Source organism: Phyllobates terribilis, unplaced genomic scaffold (genome assembly GCF_046119375.1).
Source record: "Phyllobates terribilis strain yellow unplaced genomic scaffold, ASM4611937v1 Scaffold_3__8_contigs__length_932513732, whole genome shotgun sequence".
Classification (NCBI taxonomy): domain Eukaryota; kingdom Metazoa; phylum Chordata; class Amphibia; order Anura; family Dendrobatidae; genus Phyllobates; species Phyllobates terribilis.
The window spans coordinates 261,303,537-261,326,189 of NW_027362763.1; the positions used below are offsets into that span (position 1 = coordinate 261,303,537).

General features: G+C 47.2%; 1 protein-coding gene across 3 annotated transcripts in view; it reads left to right on the top strand.

The window, feature by feature from the left end:
* Window positions 1–22,653, top strand: part of GMPS (guanine monophosphate synthase) — a 49,972-nt gene that overhangs the window by 14,643 nt on the left and 12,676 nt on the right. The window contains exons 2-10 of one of the 3 annotated variants that reach the window (XM_073674765.1): window positions 8,218–8,350; window positions 8,448–8,629; window positions 9,920–10,034; window positions 14,489–14,586; window positions 14,803–14,906; window positions 16,863–17,056; window positions 17,166–17,331; window positions 18,842–18,993; window positions 19,118–19,291. In XM_073674765.1, coding sequence (XP_073530866.1) covers window positions 8,342–8,350; window positions 8,448–8,629; window positions 9,920–10,034; window positions 14,489–14,586; window positions 14,803–14,906; window positions 16,863–17,056; window positions 17,166–17,331; window positions 18,842–18,993; window positions 19,118–19,291 — 1,194 coding nt within the window. In that variant the 5' untranslated portion in view covers window positions 8,218–8,341. The remainder of the gene's footprint in view (window positions 1–8,217; window positions 8,351–8,447; window positions 8,630–9,919; window positions 10,035–14,488; window positions 14,587–14,802; window positions 14,907–16,862; window positions 17,057–17,165; window positions 17,332–18,841; window positions 18,994–19,117; window positions 19,292–22,653) is intronic. The other 2 variants (XM_073674764.1, XM_073674766.1) reach the window with 2 other exon arrangements.

Here is a 22,653-nt window from a genome sequence, read left to right on the forward strand (position 1 = left end):
CACACGGGCCCGCTCCGGGGAACACGCACACACGGGCCCGCTCCGGGGAGCGCGCACACACGGGCCCGCTCCGGGGAGCGCGCACACACGGGCCCGCTCCGGGGAGCGCGCACACACGGGCCCGCTCCGGGGAGCGCGCACACACGGGCCCGCTCCGGGGAGCGCGCACACACGGGCCCGCTCCGGGGAGCGCGCACACACGGGCCCGCTCCGGGGAGCGCGCACACACGGGCCCGCTCCGGGGAGCGCGCACACACGGGCCCGCTCCGGGGAGCGCGCACACACGGGCCCGCTCCGGGGAGCGCGCACACACGGGCCCGCTCCGGGGAGCGCGCACACACGGGCCCGCTCCGGGGAGCGCGCACACACGGGCCCGCTCCGGGGAGCCCACACACACGGGCCCGCTCCGGGGAGCCCACACACACGGGCCCGCTCCGGGGAGCCCACACACACGGGCCCGCTCCGGGGAGCCCACACACTCACACACTCACACACACACACACACACACACACACACACACACACACACGGGCCCGCTCCGGGGAGCCCACACACACACACACACACGGGCCCGCTCCGGGGAGCCCACACACACACACACACACGGGCCCGCTCCGGGGAGCCCACACACACACACACACACACGGGCCCGCTCCGGGGAGCCCACACACACACACACACACACACACACACGGGCCCGCTCCGGGGAGCCCACACACACACGGGCCCGCTCCGGGGAGCCCACACACACACTCACACACACACACACACACACACACTCACACTCACTCACTCACTCACACACTCTCACACACACACACACACACGGGCCCGCTCCGGGGCGCACACACACACACACACACACAGGCACGGGCCCGCTCCGGGGCGCGCACACACACACACACACACGCACGCACGGGCCCGCTCCGGGGCGCACACACACACACACACACGGGCCCGCTCCGGGGCGCACACACACACACACACACGGGCCCGCTCCGGGGGGCCCACCCACACACACACGGGCCCGCTCCGGGGCGCCCACACACACACACACACACACACACACACACACACACACACACACACACACACACACACACACACACATACGGGCCCGCTCCGGGGCGCGCGCGCACCCACACCCACACGGGCCCGCTCCGGGACACACCCACACGGGCCCGCTCCGGGACACACCCACACACCCACGGGCCCGCTCCGGGGCGCCCACACACACACACACACACACACACAGGCCCGCTCCGGGGCGCCCACACACACACACACACACACACACACGGGCCTGCTCCGGGGCGCCCACACACACACACACACACACACGGGCCCGCTCCGGGGAGCCCACACACACACACGCACACACGGGCCCGCTCCGGGGAGCGCGCACACACGGGCCCGCTCCGGGGAGCCCGCACACACGGGCCCGCTCCGGGGAGCCCGCACACACGGGCCCGCTCCGGGGAGCCCGCACACACGGGCCCGCTCCGGGGAGCCCACACACACGGGCCCGCTCCGGGGAGCCCACACACACGGGCCCGCTCCGGGGAGCCCACACACACGGGCCCGCTCCGGGGAGCCCACACACAAGGGCCCGCTCCGGGGAGCCCACACACTCACACACTCACACACACACACACACACACACACACACACGGGCCCGCTCCGGGGAGCCCACACACACACACACACACGGGCCCGCTCCGGGGAGCCCACACACACACACACACACGGGCCCGCTCCGGGGAGCCCACACACACACACACACACACACGGGCCCGCTCCGGGGAGCCCACACACACACACACACACACACACGGGCCCGCTCCGGGGAGCCCACACACACACACACGGGCCCGCTCCGGGGAGCCCACACACACACACACGGGCCCGCTCCGGGGAGCCCACACACACACACACGGGCCCGCTCCGGGGAGCCCACACACACACACACGGGCCCGCTCCGGGGAGCCCACACACACACACACGGGCCCGCTCCGGGGAGCCTACACACACACACGGGCCCGCTCCGGGGAGCCCACACACACACACACACGGGCCCGCTCCGGGGAGCCCACACACACACACACACGGGCCCGCTCCGGGGAGCCCACACACACACACACACGGGCCCGCTCCGGGGAGCCCACACACACACACACACGGGCCCGCTCCGGGGAGCCCACACACACACACACACGGGCCCGCTCCGGGGAGCCCACACACACACACACACGGGCCCGCTCCGGGGAGCCCACACACACACACACACACACACACGGGCCCGCTCCGGGGAGCCCACACACACACACACACACACACACGGGCCCGCTCCGGGGAGCCCACACACACACACACACACACACGGGCCCGCTCCGGGGAGCCCACACACACACACACACACACACGGGCCCGCTCCGGGGAGCCCACACACACACACACACACACACGGGCCCGCTCCGGGGAGCCCACACACACACACACGGGCCCGCTCCGGGGAGCCCACACACACACACACACACACGGGCCCGCTCCGGGGAGCCCACACACACACACACGGGCCCGCTCCGGGGAGCCCACACACACACACACGGGCCCGCTCCGGGGAGCCTACACACACACACACGGGCCCGCTCCGGGGAGCCTACACACACACACACGGGCCCGCTCCGGGGAGCCTACACACACACACACGGGCCCGCTCCGGGGAGCCCACACACACACACACACGGGCCCGCTCCGGGGAGCCCACACACACACACACGGGCCCGCTCCGGGGAGCCCACACACACACACACACACACACACACACACACACACACACACACACACACACGGGCCCGCTCCGGGGCGCCCCCACACGCACACACACACACACACGGGCCCGCTCCGGGGCGCCCCCACACGCACGCACGCACACACACACACACACACACACACACACACACACACACACACACACACACACACACACACACACACACGGGCCCGCTCCGGGGAGCCCACACGCGCGCGCACACACACACACGGGCCCGCTCCGGGGAGCACACACACACACACACACACACACACACACACACACACACACACACACACACACACACACACACACGGGCCCGCTCCGGGGCGCCCCCACACGCACGCACGCACACACACACACGGGCCCGCTCCGGGGCGCCCCCACGCACACACACACGGGCCCTCAACAGCAAGATGTGAAACGTGGTCCATGTTTGGATTGCAGCCCTCTACCTGCCCTCCAGGTCTCTTTACCTTAACTGTCTTGTAGGCATATATGTGACAATCAGGAGACCCGGTGGATGGGTTTTGTGATCTGAGCACAGTTCGGGTTTCATTCCAAGCCGGCTTTAAGGCCCATTAAGACAAGCTGGTAAATAGGAGCGAGTGTTGATAGGCTGAAAATCAGGAAAGAGCATTCCTATCTGGACAGGCTGATGATCAGGCGACGAACAAGCAAAATACTCATTTGTCGATTGCTATGATTTTTATGCCGGCTTAAAAATAATCTTCATAACAGCACATGGTCGTGTGTCAGTGGGACATGTACTGCCGATAATATTCTATGGACACAGAAGATGGGTATTAACGATCATTCTGTGCTCCTGGAATTTGAGTTGCCTATCTAAGCAGGCCATTAATGAGCACTGATTGGCTTACACAGTAAATTTCCCCGATGTGTTTTCATGAAACGTCATCCACATTGCAGGTGCTATGATAAGAATTGTATTTTGTGGATTATAAGACGCACCTCAAATTTTGGGATGGGAAAGAACTTATTTAAAAAAATAAAAATAAAATGGTGGTGCGTCTTATTGTCTGTAGCTTACCTGGGGGCTGGTCACGAGATCTCAATCTGCTCATGCGCAGCCTTCAGCGGCCACTTTCACTAAGCTCACGTCAGGGAAATCTACGGGAAAGAGGACCCCTCTCACTGGCGTTGACATCTTCTGAGATCCCTTGCACCGCTGCATCGCCCCCCTCCTTCCGTCGGCCGCCCCCCTGAAAAGCTCACTTTGGATCATAAGAAGCACCCTCATTTTGGATTCTAAGTACGTCTTATAATTAAAAAAAAACGGTAATTTTCTGGACGGAAATGCCGCTGTGTATCCGATCTTTGGTAACATATCCATAAGTTGTAAAAAATAAAAAGTGAAATAAATGTCAGCCAAACCTAATGATTTCAGCAATACTGCCCTACCCTCTAAAGTGTATGGGGGCGGTCCCACTCTACATAGAAGCAGATAAGGGTAGTCAGTGGTATTTTGGATATGTTGGACCCAAACAAGTCAAATTCTTTTTCAAATAGATGAAGTGCTGGAGCTCAGCAATTCACTATTATTTCCAGTCGACAATATCTATAATATAACCAGGTATGTGTCCGTCTGTCCGAAGTCTCTATAGACCGAGCATGCTCAGTGTGGAGCAATACCGACATTATATCCAGGACTAGAGAAAGAGACAAATTCATGAGTACACCCCCATATTATCAGTACATTATATATACAGCGCTCAGCATAAGTGAGTACACCCCCTGTATTATCAGTACATTATATACAGTGGGGAAAAAAAGTATTTAGTCAGCCACCAATCGTGCAAGTTCTCCCACTTAAAAAGATGAGAGAGGCCTGTAATTGACATCATACGTAGACCTCAACTATGAGAGACAAAATGAGAAAACAAATCCTGAAAATCACATTGTCTGATTGGGGGACACCGACAGATAGGGGGCGAGATGAGGAGGTGGTGCGTGAGTGGGAGACACTGAATCTCCTGTCTGTTAGGTATGAGGAGATCCAGGATAGGGCCAAGTCTGTGATGCCGAGAGATGAGAGAGTTTGTAGTAAGAGGGAATGGTCCACTGTGTCGAAGGCAGATGACAGGTCCAGGAGGAGAAGGACAGAATAGTGTCGCTTAGATTTGGCGGTTACCAGGTCGGTGGTGACTTTAGTCAGGGCAGTTTCAGTAGAATGGTGTGATCGGAAGCCAGATTGTAAGTGGTCAAAGAGGGAGCAGGAGGAGAGGTGGGAGGACAGTTCAGAATGGACGTGTTGTTCTAGTAGTTTTGAGGCATAGGGAAGAAGTGATATGGGGCGATAGCTAGTCAGAGAGGATGGGTCAAGGGAGGGCTTTTTGAGGATGGGTGTGATTGAGGCATGTTTGAAGCATGAGGGGAAGACACCAGTTGTTAGTGACAGGTTAAAGAGGTGGGCTAGGGTTGGGATGAAGATAGTGGTAAGGTTTGGGATGAGGTGGGGCGGGATTGGGTCAAGTTCACAGGTGGTAAGGTGTGATTTGGAGAGTAAAGAGGAAAGTTGATCTTCCTTAATGGTGGAGAAGGTGGTTTTGGAGGAGGAGGGTTGAGTAGGTTTGGGGAGGGGCTGTGGGGACTTTAGGCAAAAGCTTTGTCTGATGGTGTCAATCTTCTGCTTGAAGAATGAGGCAAAGTCTTTGGCTGAAATAAGAGGAGAGGGAGGAGGCACTGGAGGACAGAGGAAAGAATGTTCGCGCGTTCAATATTTGGTCAGTATTTTACCTCAGTATTTGTAAGCCAAAATCAGGAGTGGGTGATAAATACAGAAGTGGTGACGTGTTTCTATTATAATTTTCCTCTGATTGCTCCCCTCCTGATTTTGGCTTACAGATACTAATATAAGATACTGACCAAATACTGAACGTGTGAACGTGGCCTTACATGAACGTTGTCTAAATCCATGGATTATATAATACTGTATGTGGCGCTCATTCCAGTATAATTACCCTTGGTGCACTTATAGGAGTAGCTTCCCTTATGAACACCCATTGCTCTTTGAGTTGCAGTTTTTGATAAGTGAATGCTCCATGTATTCCATATATTTTACTTTCATAGAGGGAACAATTGCATTTCTCATATAATGGCTCACTTTTAAAGGAGTTTTCTGATGAATACAAGTTGTCGGCTATGCACAGCATAACTGATAAGTTGATGATCAATGGGGGTCTGACCTCTTGGACCTGCACTGACTGGCAGTACAAGGATCTTTGTGACAAAATGGAGTGACTGGATGCTCGACTGATCTATTCATCCTCTCTGGCGCTGCTGGAAAAAGAGTGACGGCTCGACCTCATAACGAATGGATGGAACAGTGTTAGAGCATGTGCACTACTTCCCCATCCAAAAGGGGATAGAAGTGCCCCGTTCTGCCTAATGGTGCCTGTCCCAGCAGTCGGACCTCCACCGATTTAAATAAGTTCTTTCCTATCCTGTGGATGCATAATAATTTGTTTTCACCAGAGAACCATTTTAATTGCTGTGGAGCGCTGGCCCTAAGGGATTATCACAAATAGAAAAGCTGCCAACAGTATGCCTTCTGTGATCAGCTGGCCTTACTTCAATTTTACTCTTTAGCTCTTATTCAGCTGTCGGCTTGTTCTGCCGACCTCTTATATGTATGCACACCTGGTCTGGCTGAGGGGGAATGTGCTCTCAATGGAGACGGGGGAGTGGGCCACTGGCAGAAACCCCTCTTTGATTGCAAAGAATCGCTCATGTTGAAATCCTTTACCCAGTATCTGCTGTTGGGTTGAAGGTATTGACACATCCATACACATTAGCTGGTCCTGCTGCTGTTGGGGGAGGGGGGAGGTTGGGGGGTTCGGACATTGTTATTCTAATATGTACAGACCCCTTAAAGCCCCCGTCTCACATAGCGAGATCGCTGCTGAGTCACGGTTTTGCTGACGCAACAGCGACCTCACCAGCGATGTCGCTATGTGTGACACTTTGCAGCGATCAGGCCCCTGCTGTGAGGTCGCTAATCGCTGCAGAATGTCCTGGATCTTTTTTTGGTCGTTGCCTTCCCGCTGGTCAGCACACATCGCTGTGTGTGACCAGCGGGACCAGCGATCAGGCTGGTAACCATGATAAACAGCGGGTTACTAGGGGCACACGCGCACTTAGTAACCTGCTGTTTATCATGGTTACCACTCTGCTATGGTGAGCGGTAACCTCCCGCTCACCGTAGCAGAGTGGTAACCATGATAAACAGCGGGTTACTAGGAGCGTGTGCCCCTAGTAACCCGCTGTTTATCATGGTTACCAGCCTGCTCCTGCTTCAGCAGGCTGGTAACCAGGTGCAGGACATCGTGGAAAGATTCTTTCCACGATGTCGCTGCTCCCCTGATCGCTGATGAGCCTGCCTGTTTGACAGCTCACCAGCGACCACATAGCGACGCAGCAATGATCCCTGACAGGTCGTATTGTTGTCGGGATCGCTGTAGCGTTGCCAAGTGTGACAGGGGCCTTTACACACCTTGAACTGGTTCCCCGGATTATTTGCACAATGCTCAGATCTATTGATTGCTTTTTTTAGAGACGTATGCCTAGTCGTATCCTTTTCCCTATGTCTTCAGTGGCTTTTAGAAAAGAACCCGGTTGTATGGTTGCCTTGTGTCATAATGCTGGCCTTGTTGCCCATAGCACTGTCAGGGTGACTTGTCAATTGCTAAGGTGTAGTAGTTGCCAATAGCAACCAATAAGGATAGGTGGATCTGCTCCAAAAGCTGCCTGAAGAAGCATCCAGAAACGCTCAGGAGAACGACCATATGTACAGTGTTTCCATGTAGAAACGTCTTACTGTGCACACGTTCAGTCTTTTGAGTGTCTTTTGTAATTGCTTCATTTTTTTCAGAGATGCCAAGTGATATTTAAAAGATGGCAGCTGACCGTTCTTTAGGTGTCCTCTACTCTGTAAATGCTCTAAAACCTGCAGACAAGAAAAGACCGATTTAAAAAAAGGAAGGAAACTTCTGGCGTTTCTTGAAGCCTCTTCTTGGAAAACTCAACAGGTTCACCTGTGTGTAAAAAGACATTGTTGCACAAACTCCGAGGTTATCTCTGCCATTTTCTAAAAGCAGGTATCTGCTTGCTGTAGGCAGCTCCTCCACTTTGCAGCATTCATCCTTATAAATGGCCGTGACTCCTGACTTGAAGTCTTGTGATTCTCGGCATGAAGCCCGTGAGCAGGATGTGTGCAGATGATAACGTCTCCATGCTCTCACATGGGCCAGGCATGGCTCCTCACCCTCCTTCCTGTTGAGCTTTATGAACAGTATTTAATTGAATTAGTCCCCCAGCCATTGATGCCTTCCTGTGTGGTCACGTGTGCGGGTATAATCTGTGCTCCGGGCTCTGCTCATTCACAGCGCAGTCATCAGTTGTGTACACCCGATATTGGAGGCTCCGAATGACTGAACCCCCTGCCAGCCACCTCAGTAACGCACCAGCCTGGCTGCTCCCGTAGCTCTCTGCCAAATACCCCAGACTGTTATGGCCAAGGTAAAAACAAACTTAAGTCCAGATTTTATTTTCCTGCATTAACATGTGACCCATGAGAGCTGTCTTATCCTAATATCTGTGCACTTCATTCATTTAGCTTGTCAAGCCCGAAGCTGAAGTGAAGGATGGCCAGCATCACTACGAGGGGGCCGTGGTGATCCTGGATGCTGGCGCACAGTATGGGAAAGTCATAGACCGCCGGGTGCGAGAGTTCTTTGTGCAGTCTGAGATCTATCCACTGGAGACGCCGGCGTTTGCTATACGAGAGCAGGGCTTCCGGTAAGGCCCTCCGCCATTCACTCCTCTTCTGCTATCTGTATCTCGTTGGTTCTCACATAACCTTGAAATGTTTCTATGTCATGTAGGCAGAGTCTCTCCCACACACTTTATATTATGGCTTCATGGGAAGATTAGGAGTCTAGTTCCCATCCGCTGTATACATCAGTCCTTAGATTATATTCACTTCTGATGGAATGAGATTGTTATAATTGTCTCTACCAATACAGGAAAGTGTTCATTTCCCAACACTATGAAGACATTACAGGGAAAATGTAGGTGGTGGTGACTCTAGCCCTGCAGAAAATCAGATCATTTTTTTTTTAACCTACTGTTAAAATAACAAAAAAAAAAAAATAGCTTGGCCATTTTGTAGAATAGACTTTTTATGTTGAAAATATTTTGCCTGAAACAGCCTCTGTGACCAGACAACTTCTTTCGTTGTTGACTTTGCACATCTCAGCCCCCATCACTATTTTTTAACTGGCGTAGATGTTAGATGCCTTGTACATAAAGTGCTGTCGAGATCCTTAGATCAGGAACAGAACAGACACTTGTAGGACATTTCATAACTTTCCCTAATTCTTATGGAAACCTTTACAGCACATCCTGACACTACTGAGCCCAATTTATTATATATTGTCAGTCAGTCCATTTTATACAGAGTCCTCCGAAATGGACACTGACTCTGACTCCACAGCCCTGTTACTCTTCCTCTCTGAAGATTATACTCCAGTGGGTTTTTTTTATATCAGCGCCGGAGTGGTTTCACGAATGTAAATTCCCTGCCCCTAGTATTATACTCACCACCTGCTGTCTTCAGCTCTTCCTGGTGCCACTGTGATCCTGCGGCGCCATGTTGTGACTGCAACTTCTGACTGACCATAAGTCAAAGGGCCGTGTGGCCGTTTGACCATAAGTCAAAGTGTATGAGAGCCGTGTTCTGGCTCTCATACACTTACATTGAGTTGTGACTTCCAGATCTCCCAGTAAACATGAGCGAACAGGCAGGTCACAAACTGCTAGCGACCGACCAGAGCGGTGCCGGTAATAGAAGACTGCTGCGCCTGGTAAGTATAATACTAGGGGCAGGGAATTTACATTAGTGACACCACTCCATCGCTGAAATAAAATATAAACACTAGAGTGGTGCCTTAATAGCATTGCATTTCTTGGCTAACGCGGATGCAGCATCTTCTCTGATCAGTATATTCTGTTGATGTTATCTTAAATGCTTTTACATTTAAATTTTTATTTGATCTTTTAAATTAATTATTATTTTTTTTTTTATAGAGCGATCATCATATCAGGCGGACCAAACTCCGTGTATGCTGAAGATGCTCCATGGTTTGACTCCGCTATATTTACCATTGGCAAGCCAGTGCTTGGGATCTGCTATGGCATGCAGGTATTTGTAGATTGTTGCTTTAAGGGGAGCATTTCTTTAACTCAACCTACGATGCATAGTATCGCTTTCTGTATAATTCCTAGCTGGGATCATGTGAGTCGGTTACATTGTCTGGCGCCTGTGTCTCACAGGCTGAGTTGCAGCTGGTGTTGAAATACAGATGTATCTCTGTCGGACTGCTGATTTAGACTTGGTGCGTTACATATGGACTATAAGAGCAAGCCGTGCTGTACTCCTGCATTTGTTTCTTCCTTGCCCAAATGATTTATTTTTTCCTACTGGAAATGTACGCATCAGTAGTTGACTTCAGACATAACTGTAACCACCACCCCCCCCTCCACAAAAAAAGATCTTTTTAAGAGACAGGGAACCTTTCTTTTCCTTTTTTGTTTTTTCTTTATATTCTTTCAAGAGCTATTAAAAAAAAAAAAAAAAAATTCATTTTTTTTTTTTTGTTTACCCATGGATGTAAACATGGGAGGACTTGTTTTTTTTGTGGGACAAGTTGTACTTTTCACTGCACCATTCATTTTACCATATAATATACTGAAACGTGGGGAAAAAAATCCAAGTGTAATGAAATTGTGAAAAAAAAAAAAAAAAAATCCGCCATTGTTTTTTTGAGTTTTGTTTTTATGGCATTCATCGTGCAGTAAAAATGACATGGAATCATGGTGGTTCAAGTCAGTTGGGTTTATAGCAATACTTGCATCCAGGGCTGTGGAGTCGGTAAGTCAAAACTCTGACTCCTCAATTTCATGACTCCACAGCACTGCCTCACTACTGAGCGTGTACATAAAGTGCAGCACTGCCTCACTACTGAGCGTGTACATAAAGTGCAGCACTGCCTCACTACTGAGCGTGTACATAAAGTGCAGCACTGCCTCACTACTGAGCGTGTACATAAAGTGCAGCACTGCCTCACTACTGAGCGTGTACATAAAGTGCAGCACTGCCTCACTACTGAGCGTGTACATAAAGTGCAGCACTGCCTCACTACTGAGCGTGTACATAAAGTGCAGCACTGCCTCACTACTGAGCGTGTACATAAAGTGCAGCACTGCCTCACTACTGAGCGTGTACATAAAGTGCAGCACTGCCTCACTACTGAGCGTGTACATAAAGTGCAGCACTGCCTCACTACTGAGCGTGTACATAAAGTGCAGCACAGACTCATCTCAACTAAAAGCCGAGATCCTTAGATCAGGAACAGAGCAGACATTTATAGGACATTTCATAACTTTCCCAAATTCTTATTAAAACATTTACAGCACATCCTGCATTGTACTTTGAGCCCAATGTATTATAGGAGTCTGAGTTGTTCTTTTTTATATGGACTTTAACTCCACGACTCCAACTTCACATACTTGTACGTTAAACCACCACTCCAGTTTTTTTTTTTTATATCAGCAGTGGAGTGTTTCAAGAATGTAAATTCCCTGCCCATAGTATTGAAAAGCAAAGTGATTTGGTGAGGGAGGGGGGGGATGTGTATATAAAAAATTATTTTTATTTTAGTTTCAGTTTTTTGTTTTTTTTGTCCCTTCAAACAATTGCAGGTTAAAATGCTTTATCATTTGTACGATATCATGCAATACCACAATATTGCAGTGTACAGAGAAAATATTGTGGCTGAGTTTCAAAAGAAGACCAAAATGACTGTGACGGGTGTCTTAAGCAGACCTCCAGCTGTCATAGTAACCCATCGGTACCCCGCGATCGTGGAGGGCTGATGAGATCTGTTGTGTGCTGGCATCCATTTAGATGCTGCTGTCGGGCATTGCACAGTGGCATTTAAATGGTTAACAGCTTAAGGGAACACTTAAACACAATGTAACTCCAAGTCAATAACACTTCTGTGAAATCTACCTGTCCAGTTATGAAGCAACACTGATTGTGAATCAATTTCTCCTGCTGTTGTGCAAATGAAACAGACAACCGGTAGAAATGATAGGCAATTAGCAAGATACTCGCTATAAAGGAGTGGTTCTGCAGGTGGTGACCACAGACCATTTCTCTGTTCTCATCCTTTTTGGCTGTTGTTTTGGTCACTTTTTCATTTTGCCATTGCTCTCACCCCTAGAGGTACAGTAGCATGAGGCGGTGTCTACAGTACAACCCACAGAAGTTGCTCAGGTAGTGCAGTTCATCCAGGATGGCACATCAGTGCGAGCTGTGGCAAGAAGGGTAGCTGTGTCTGTCAGCACAGTGTCCAGAGCATGGAGATGTGGAGGGAGCCATACGAGGGCAACAACCCAGCAGCAGGACCGTTACCTCCGCCTTTGTGCAAGGAGGAACAGGAGGAGCACTGCCAGAGCCCTGCAAAATGACCTCCAGCAGGCCACAACTGTGCATGTGTCTGCACAAACGGTTAGAAACCGACTCCATTAGGGTGGTTTGAGGGCCCGACGTCCACAGATGGGGGTTGTGCTCACAGCCCAACATCGTGAAGGATGCTTGGCATTTGCCACAGAACACCAGGATTGGCAAAGTCACCACTGGTGCCCTGTGCTCTTCACAGATGAAAGCAGGTTCACACTGAGCACATTGGTGGCATTTCTTTGGAGGGCCGCACATCCCTCCATGTGCTCGCCAGAAGTAGCCTGACTGCCATTAGGTACCGAGATGAGATCCTCAGACCCCTTGTGAGACCATATGCTGGTGCGGTTGGCCCTGGGTTCCTCCTAATGCAGGACAATGCCAGACCTCTTGTAGCTGGAGTGTGTCAGCAGTTCCGGCAAGATGCAGGCATTGAAGCTATGGACTGGCCCGCCCGTTCCCCTGACCTGAATCCGATTGAGCTCATCTGGGACATCATGTCTCACTTCATCCACCAACGTCACGTTGCATCACAGACTGTCCAGGAGTTGGTGGATGCTTTAGTCCAGGTCTGGGAGGAGATTCCACGGGAGACCATCCGCAACCTCATCAGGAGAATACCCAGGCATTGTAGGGAGGTCATACAGGCATGTGGAGGCCACACACAATACTGAGCCTCATTTTGACTTGTTTTAAGGACATTACATCAAAGTTGGATCAGCCTGTAGTGTGTTTTTCCACTTTAATTTTGGGGGTGACTCCAAATCCAGGCCTCCATTGGTTAATCTGATTTCCATTGATGATTTTTGTGTGATTTTGTTGTCAGCACATTCAACTTTGTACAGAACAAAGTATTCGATGAGAATATTTCATTCATTCAGATCTAGGATGTGGTATTTGAGTGTTCCCTTTATATTTTTGAGGAGTGTATATAATGAGGACTCCTTCCCAGGATCTTTTGCGGTAAGGGGTTAAGGAATCCATTTTCTTACTCTAAATTTAGCAAGCTATAAGGGTCTGCAGGTCGGCGGGTGGCTACAGGTGTGTTCTATTAAATTCGTGCTCCCCTCAGTGCTCAGGCAGGAGATATGTGGTCCTGTGTGCAGTTGTTTGATGGGTTCCTGGTTCCGAAACCCCCAATATGCAGGCAATTAAAGTGCCTGTTAAATAGTAGCTGAAGAGATTAGGTATATATTTTTTTTAACGGGAACTTGTCACCAGTTTTATACCTTATAAACAATCTACATCACGTTTTAAAAGCATGTAGACAGGTTTCCTACAACCCTTATTATACCCTTATAGGTGACCCTGGTATACCTCTGAAAAAGTGTTTTATGCAATCCTTTCTGTCCATTCCAATGTGTGAAGCCAGATCGTGCTTGGCGCCACTCCAGTTTCTTCAAACACTGCCTCATCTATGTGGAAGAAAGTGTATGACCTCTCCTATGTCATCCACACAGGGGCCGATGTCTCGTGCCTGCACTGTGGAATCGGAGACCAGCAGACTGAAGTCATGTGACATGGTGGCCTCACTTCTACGTCACCAGCCCCCTGGCTGTTCAGTAGGGCAGAGTGCGGCGTCCTCGCAGCTCTCTGATTCCACTGTGCAGGCGGGAGACTGCGAGCACTGTGTGCCTGACGTACGAGACATCATCCACTTCCATTAAGATAGAATAGGTGGCGTTTGAAGGTACTGATTTGGCGCTGAGCGCAATCAGGATTCGCTTGTCGGACTGGACAATTTGCAGCCAGCACGAGACATGAATAAAACACCTTTTCGGAGTGACGCAGGGTCACCTATCAGGGTATAACCGGATTGTAGGAAAACCATTTACATGATTTTAAAGGTGAAGGGCATGGTTTATAAGGTATAAAACAGGTGGCAGGTTCTCTTTTAAATGAAGACCCCCCCCCCCCCCCCCTTTTAAGTGTCATTATAAACAGGACATGTGGACCATTTCTTTCATGCCCAGATCTACTTTTTCACTATGCACTTGTCTCGGCAGATGTGTGGGGTCATAATGTCATTAGCGCCTTTAAGATGAATCCTTATGAAAGTAGAATAAGGCATTGTTTGCATTGTATACATATACAACTATTCTTTTTTTTCTTTTTTCCTGTCCTATCACCTACAGATGATGAATAAAGTATTTGGAGGGACTGTCCACAAGAAAAATGTGAGGGAAGATGGAGTTTTCAGCATCAGCATTGACAATACATGTTCTCTGTTCAGGTAGGGGGTGTCCTATAACTTCATGATCTCCGCACTTTCTAGTGGTTTAAGATTAATTAGTGAGATGTTATATATGTTTTATAGGTTGATAATTTCCCTAACCCTAGAGCTGGTGCCGGGATGTTTGGCCAGACTGTCAGTGATGTTATCGCCTTGCTTATTAGGTTTCATGGAAACTGTCTCGGCTTGTGTTATAGTTCTGCCCTTTGCTTGCAGGGGGCTGCAGAAGGAGGAGGTCGTTCTGCTGACACATGGAGACAGCGTGGACAAGGTTGCTGACGGATTTAAGGTGGTTGCACAATCTGGAAACATAGTAGCAGGTATATATATATATATGAAGTTCTCCATCTGGCCATGTGATTATGGGTCGCCTTGCTCGTACATGTATGTCTATTTCTAGTGATTTCTGTCATACTCTTATTCCTCCTTATAGCCAGATTAGAGGGGTTTTCTTCTTACAAGTGCTATTTATAGGGATTGATTGCTGGGGAACAGATCGGTCTCACGCTTACATATACCTCATCGGGGTAGCAAACTATCCTCCAGATGAAAGCCTCTGTGTTACGTACATAGATAAGTTCTGGGCCTCCTATCTGCACGGGAGTCGTGTTCGGCTATCTGTGAACGCAGCCGGCTCTTATTTTTGCAGTTGGGGTTTCTTATCCTATTTTTACAAGACGCTAGCACTGGCAATATCTATCCCTCCCAAAAAATGTACTTGTATTTGCACTGACTAGGGAGCTCAGCTTTCACTTGTCATATCTGTATTTCGAGGGCACAAAAACTGTGAACCTTGTGCATTCTAATTGCAATTTAAAGGAAACCTGTCACCATGAAAATGCAGTGTAATCTGCAGGCACCATGTTATACAGCAGGGGGAGCTCAGCAGGTTGATGTATAGTGTAGTGAGAAAAGGCTAGGTATAACCTGTATTTTCATCATTTAATCCTCTGCTCTTTCTGGCATTTTTGATGCAGTGGGTGTTCCTATGAGTGACTGACAGCTATCTATAATATAATCGTACAAGCGTCCCTCTGTCTGAAGCCTCTATAGACTGCACAGTCTGGACCCCACAGAGGAACGCAACCACATCCTAAACGAGGAGTTTAGAATGAGGATTGTGGCTCCGGAGATCGCGGTATGCGTAAGCACTGAACGCATACCGCAATCTCCGGCCCCCTAACAACTCCCCTGTCCGGGAGACCGCGTGGTGTCTTCGGGCCGGGAGATGAAATGCGCCGTCGGAATCAGCGCATAGCGCTATTTGGCGCCATTTTACTGAAGACACATTTGCAGTGTGTCTTCACCAAAATGGCGCCGGACAGCGCGGTATGGGCATGCGTGTACTCCGGCGCCACACTCCTCCCCCCCGGCCTCCAGCAGAACAGGCCACAGCAGCGCTGGAGCACAGGGAAGAAAGGGGAGTATGTGTTTTTTTTTTTTTTTTTGTGTGTTTTGGATGTGTGCAGCGTGAAAGGGATGAGGGGGGCCACGCATGCCATGATTGGGTGGGTGAGGGGGGGCATGCATGCCAGGATTGGGTGAGTGAGGGGGGTGGGGGGGGCCACACATGCCAGGATTGTGAGGGGGGGGGGGGCACGCATGCCAGCATCGGGGAGCACAAATACCAGCATGGGAGACCATATACCAATAAAAATGCTCGCCACCCTGGCGTAGAACGGGCTCAATAGCTAGTGTATGTATGTGTGCATACAGAAATAGCTGTCAGTCTATGATAGGACTGCGCACTGGACTGGAAATCCCACAAAGAGCAGAGGTATAAATCACAGGTTATATTGATCTTTTCTGACAAAATCACATATTATTCTGCTCACCTCCTCCTTCTCTATAACATGGTGCCCGCATTGCATTTTCTTGGTGTCAATTGATAAGTAATGATTAGTTTAGGAGGAGAAAGTGGATAATATAATATTTATAGTTTTTCTTTTAAATAAATAAAAATTAAAATAATGATGATTCTTTGGGATCTGGAGCTAAAATCCTGCTCCAGCAATCCTGTTTCAGTGCAGCGCTCACAAGCTCAATAGAAAGACGCTTGTCAGCACGGCTCATGTTTGGCTACAACTGCTAGAATTTGTGGCTGGTACATTTGGCAGTTAACAAAAAATGTAAGAAAACAATGTAAAATTTTAAGAAATAGTACATTGAAACTTATTTTTCATGTTTGAAGAGGAGCATAAACCTTTTTTAAGGAAAATATGAAATGTGATTTATTCGTAGTATTATTGCTTCATATTTTTTTTCTTCTCTCCAAGGCATTGCAAATGAATCCAAAAAGCTGTATGGGGTACAGTTCCACCCAGAAGTTGGCCTAACTGAGAATGGTAAAGTCATGTTGAAGAATTTCTTGTATGACGTTGCTGGGTGTAGCGGCACTTTCACAGTTCAGAATAGAGAGATTGAATGTATACGGGATATTAAGGAGAAAGTCGGCTCATCAAAGGTCTTGGTGAGTAATAAATGCACTTCAGTAATTGTCGTAGAGATGGCAGGATGTAATAGCTTGTAGTTGGATTCATACACAGTGCGTGGAAAGGTTTTGTTCTCGTCCCCTTCAGGTACTGTTGAGTGGAGGTGTGGATTCTACAGTCTGCACCGCTCTGCTGAACAAAGCCTTAAACCAAGATCAAGTTATCGCCGTTCATATAGACAATGGATTTATGCGGAAAAGAGAGAGTCAGTCTGTGGAGGAGGCACTGAAAAAGCTGGGGATCCAAGTTAAAGGTCTGTCTACTTTGGGTGGGACGTCTTTCCTATGTCTCATTTTGGTTTCGCCCAGTTGCAGAGGTCTGTTGTAGACTGGAAATACCCCTTTAATGAAGTTGAAGGAGTTGTCCAGCAAAAAAAAAAAAGCTATTCCCCCAGAATATACCCAACCTTACGCTTTTCCATTTGTCATGTTCTTGATCATACTATGGTCCTTTAAATCAAGTAAAGATAATAACTTTAAGAAAATTTTCATTAAAAGAGTGGTCCTAAAAAAATAAATTTACTCTAAGATTGCGGAAGATGTTAATAAGTGGTGTACAGGGCAGATCTGTACACCAACAGGCAGCCTCTTCTCACCAGCAGTTTAGACGGACGCATTAGGGAATAGAGAGAACAGCAGAGGGCGCCACATGTATGTAACGTGAATATCTACAAACAGGAGCATTTTTTTTTATTTTTTTTTAATTTCCATTAAAAACTGGGATTTCTAAATAAAGAGTGCCTTTAAAGCGGCTGTAATCTGATTTCCCTATGCAAACTACATACATTAATAAATTTCTTAGAACCTGCAAGGCTGGTGTACTTACACTTTTTTAAAAAAATGTACATTAGAACGACTTTAATATGAAAATTAGCATTTAATGAGACCAGGTCTAGATGAAATCAATGTTTTTATTTTAAAAACAGTTGATGCAAAATAAAGACACTGTCTCCTAGCACAATAAACCCAATAGTGGATGGATGTATAGTTAGATTAGTAGGGGATACAGCTCACTTCTGGGGTAGCGCAATTACAGGCACAAATGTAAAGGCTTTTGGAATAATGGTTTGTCAGTTGCCGCTCCTTGTCTGAGCGATGCTGGACAAACGACCCCACAGGGTGCACGTTTCCATACGAATTAGGATCTTCGGTACACCTAGTACTTGGCCTAGTACTGTTACGCAACTTTCTAACAGCAAAATTGTTCAGTCCTTGGTCTCTCTTTTAGGGGAACATTTTATTTTCCCATGTATCATTTACAAGTAACTAAAAAGAAAGTCCATTTACTTAAAAGTTCTCGTTTTTAAATTAGTGTATTGAAACATTATATTTAAAAAAAAAAAATAAAAAAATCTGAATTGAGCCTATAGCTTTTTCTTTTTTTTTTTCTTTTACTATTTCTAAAATCCTTAATCACAAACTTTCCATGTTGTGCTGTAAAGGAAAATGACAAATTTGCCTTGAGTTGAGTGTCAGTCCTTGTGGAAGTGGTAATACAAGAACCAGTTGGTGTTCACTCTCCTAGTAAAGTTTGGTGATAAATTGATATAGTTACGAAGAACCAGATTACGTTTTAGTTAATCTGCCCTAATTAAAAGTTCCTGTAATAGTGGTCTAATTATATATTCCCCTAGCCAGCAGGTCAGTGTATAGTAATTACTCTATTTCACCATTACAACACCTTTTAATTAGATCAGACGAATACCTAGCCTGGTTCTTCATGTCCTTTATATGACAATCATTTATCCCTCATGTTCTCCACAGTTGTGAACGCAGCACACTCATTTTACAATGGTACTACAACGTTGCCAATATCCGAGGAGGACAGGACTCCACGTAAAAGAATCAGCAAGACTCTTAACATGACGACAAATCCAGAGGAGAAGAGGAAAATTATTGGTGACACCTTTGTAAAGGTGTGTATATGCTGTGGCCTATACATTGTAAATAAGGCACTGGCAGACATCTTAACGAGCCTGTAATATGTCAGGTTTACGTCCTTGTGTACAATAACCTGTAGATACTATACTTTGCTTCTAGATTGCCAATGAAGTTATTGGTGAAATGAACCTTAACCCTGATGAAGTTTTCCTTGCACAAGGCACATTACGACCAGATCTGATTGAAAGTGCGTCTCTAATTGCCAGCGTTAAAGCAGAAGTTATTAAAACTCATCACAATGATACAGAGCTCATCAGGAAGCTGAGAGACGAGGTAATATCTGTGGACCTGGGAGGGACAGATTCATTTTCGGCAATTTATGACATTCCTTGTGTACAAGTAGCATTATTAGTATCAGCTGCATGCTAATCTGTGCCCATAGGATTTAATTGATTTTGTTTAAAGGGCTGCACTTTACCATTTGCTTGGTTTAGGGTCATCCCTGTATGTGTATTTCACTCCCAGGTGATTTTTCTTCTTTGTGCTTTCATTTTTTTCCTCCTCTTTTTTCCAAAAGCTCTTAAGTTTTTGTGTTTTTCTGTCAAACTAGCCATATGAGGGCTTGTGTTTTTTTTTTTTTTTTTTTGTGGGGTGAGTTGTAGTTTGGAATTGCGCTATTCATTTTACTATACAGTGTATGGGAAAATGGGGGGAAAAATTCCAAGTGGGGTGAAATGGTGAAAAACCTGCAATTCCAGTTTCTTTATGGTGTCCATTGCATGGTAAAAAATGAACCTGGAAATCCGATTCTTCAGGTCAGACTGATTATGCTTTTTTTTATTTAGGTGGTGAAAAAAAAAATCAAAAAATTGTAAAAGGAAAAAATAAAAATTCCCTCGCCACTTTCCAAGTCCCATAAATTTCTTACTTTTCCATAAATGGCACTGTGTGACTGCTTTTTTTATGTGGCGAGCTGACTTTTTCATTGATGCAATAAAAATGTGTTGTCCAATCCAAAATGGTAACTTATTATTTTTTTTTGTTTGGGTTTGACAACCGGTAAACCACAATTCTGGTGTATGGATTTTTATTCCCGTTATGGTGTTTACCAATTTGTGTTTAATTTTACATTTTGATAGATCTGACTTTTTTGGAAGAAGGGTGATTAAAAGTTTTTAAAAATGTGTAATCATTTTTTACGCTTTGTTTCCCTTGACATGAACCTGCAGTTGTCTAATTGCTTATATTATCTACAGCGATACTGCAGTATATATTGCAAATTTGTCTCCTTTTAAGGCCAGCATGTCTAGCGGAGCTTAAGGGGAGAACAGAGATGATACAACGGGGGTCTTCAGCAGGGCCCCCAGTTGTCCATAGTAACTCTTCGGTTCTCTGTGTTTAACCCCTTCAGGACCCAGCCTATTTTGACCCTAAAGACCTTGGCATTTTTGTCAATTCTGACCAGTGTCCCTTTACGAAGTAAAAACTCTGAAACGCTTCAACGGATCCTAGCGATTCTGAGATTGTTTTTTCGTGACATATTGGGCTTCATGTTAGTATTAAATTTAGGTCGATAATATTTGCGTTTATTTGTGAAAAAATCAAAAATATGGGAAAAAATTTGAAAATTTTGCAATTTTCAAATTTTGAATTTTTATTCTACTAAACCAGAGAGTTATGTGACACAAAATAGTTAATAAATAACATTTCCCATATGTCTACTTTACATCAGCACAATTTTGGAAAAAAAAAAAATTTTGGTAGGAAGTTTGAAGGGTTCAAAGTTCATCAGCAATTTATCTTTTTTCCAGCAAAATTTACAAAACCATTTTTTTAGTGACCACATCACATTTGAAGTCTCTTTGAGGGGTCTTTATGACAGAAAACACCCAAAAGTGACACCATTCCAAAAACTGCACCCCTCAAGCTACTCAAAACTACATTCAAGAAGATTATTAACCCTTCAGGTGCATCACAGGAACTAAAGCCACATGGAAGAAAAAAATGAACATTTTTATTTTTCTAACAAAAATTTTCTTTTAGCCTAAATATTTTAATTTTCACATGGGTAACAGGATAAAATGCATCCTAAAATTTGTTGGTCAATTTCTCCTTAGTACACTGATACCTCATATGTGGTCATAAACCACTGTTTGGGCACACGGCAGGGCTCAGAAGGGAAGGAGCGCCATTTTACTTTTTGAATGGAAAATTAGCTCCAAAAGTCAAATTGCGCTCCTTCTCTTCTGAGCCCTGCCATGCGCCCAAACAGTGGTTTATGACCACATATGAGGTATCCGTGTACTCAGGAGAAATTGACCAATACATTTTAGGATGCATTTTATCCTGTTACCCATGTGAAAATTAAAAAATTTAGGCTAAAAGAAAATTTTTGTAAAAAAAAAAAGTACTTTTTTGTTTTCACAGATCATTTTGTGAAGCACCTGGGGGTTCCAAGTGCTCACTATGCATCTAGATAGGTGCCTTGGGGGGTCTAGTTTCCAAAATGGGGTCACTTGTGGGGGAGCTCCACTGTTTAGGCACATTAGGGGCTCTCCAAACGCAACATGGTGTCCGCTAACAATTTGAGCCGATTTTACATTCAATTTGTTAGCGGACACCATGTCGCGTTTGGAGAGCCGCTGTGTGGCCAAACATTGGAGCTCCCCCACAAGTGACCCCATTTTGGAAACTAGACCCCCCAAGGCACCTATCTAGATGCATAGTGAGCACTTGGAACCCCCAGGTCCTTCACAAATTAATCCGCAAAAATAAGTGTTTTTTTTTTTCCACTTTTTCATTTTTATGAATCAATTTGTGAAGCACCTGGGGGTTCCAAGTGCTCACTATGCATCTAGATAGGTGCCTTGGGGGGTCTAGTTTCCAAAATGGGGTCACTTGTGGGGGAGCTCCACTGTTTAGGCACATTAGGGGCTCTCCAAACGCAACATGGTGTCCGCTAACAATTTGAGCCGATTTTACATTCAATTTGTTAGCGGACACCATGTCGCGTTTGGAGAGCCGCTGTGTGGCCAAACATTGGAGCTCCCCCACAAGTGACCCCATTTTGGAAACTAGACCCCCCAAGGCACCTATCTAGATGCATAGTGAGCACTTGGAACCCCCAGGTCCTTCACAAATTAATCCGTAAAAATAAAGTGGTTTTTTTTCCACTTTTTCATTTTTATGAATCAATTTGTGAAGCACCTGGGGGTTCCAAGTGCTCACTATGCATCTAGATAGGTGCCTTGGGGGGTCTAGTTTCCAAAATGGGGTCACTTGTGGGGGAGCTCCAATGTTTGGGCACACAGCGGCTCTCCAAAAGCAACATGGTGTCCGCTAACAAATTGTCGGCTCAAATTGTTAGAAGACACCATGTTGCGTTTGGAGAGCCGCTGTGTGCCCAAACATTGGAGCTCCCCCACAAGTGACCCCATATTGGAAACTAGACCCCCCAAGGCACCTATCTAGATGCATAGTGAGCACTTGGAACCCCCAGGTCCTTCACAAATGAATCCGTAAAAATAAAGTGGTTTTTTTTCCACTTTTTCATTTTTATGAATCAATTTGGTTGCAACATGGTTCCAATTTGTTAGCGGACACCATTGTGTAGTGTATGTCAGGTTGGTGTGCGGTGTGGTATATTGTAGTGTATACACCACACACACACACACACACACACACTACAACACACA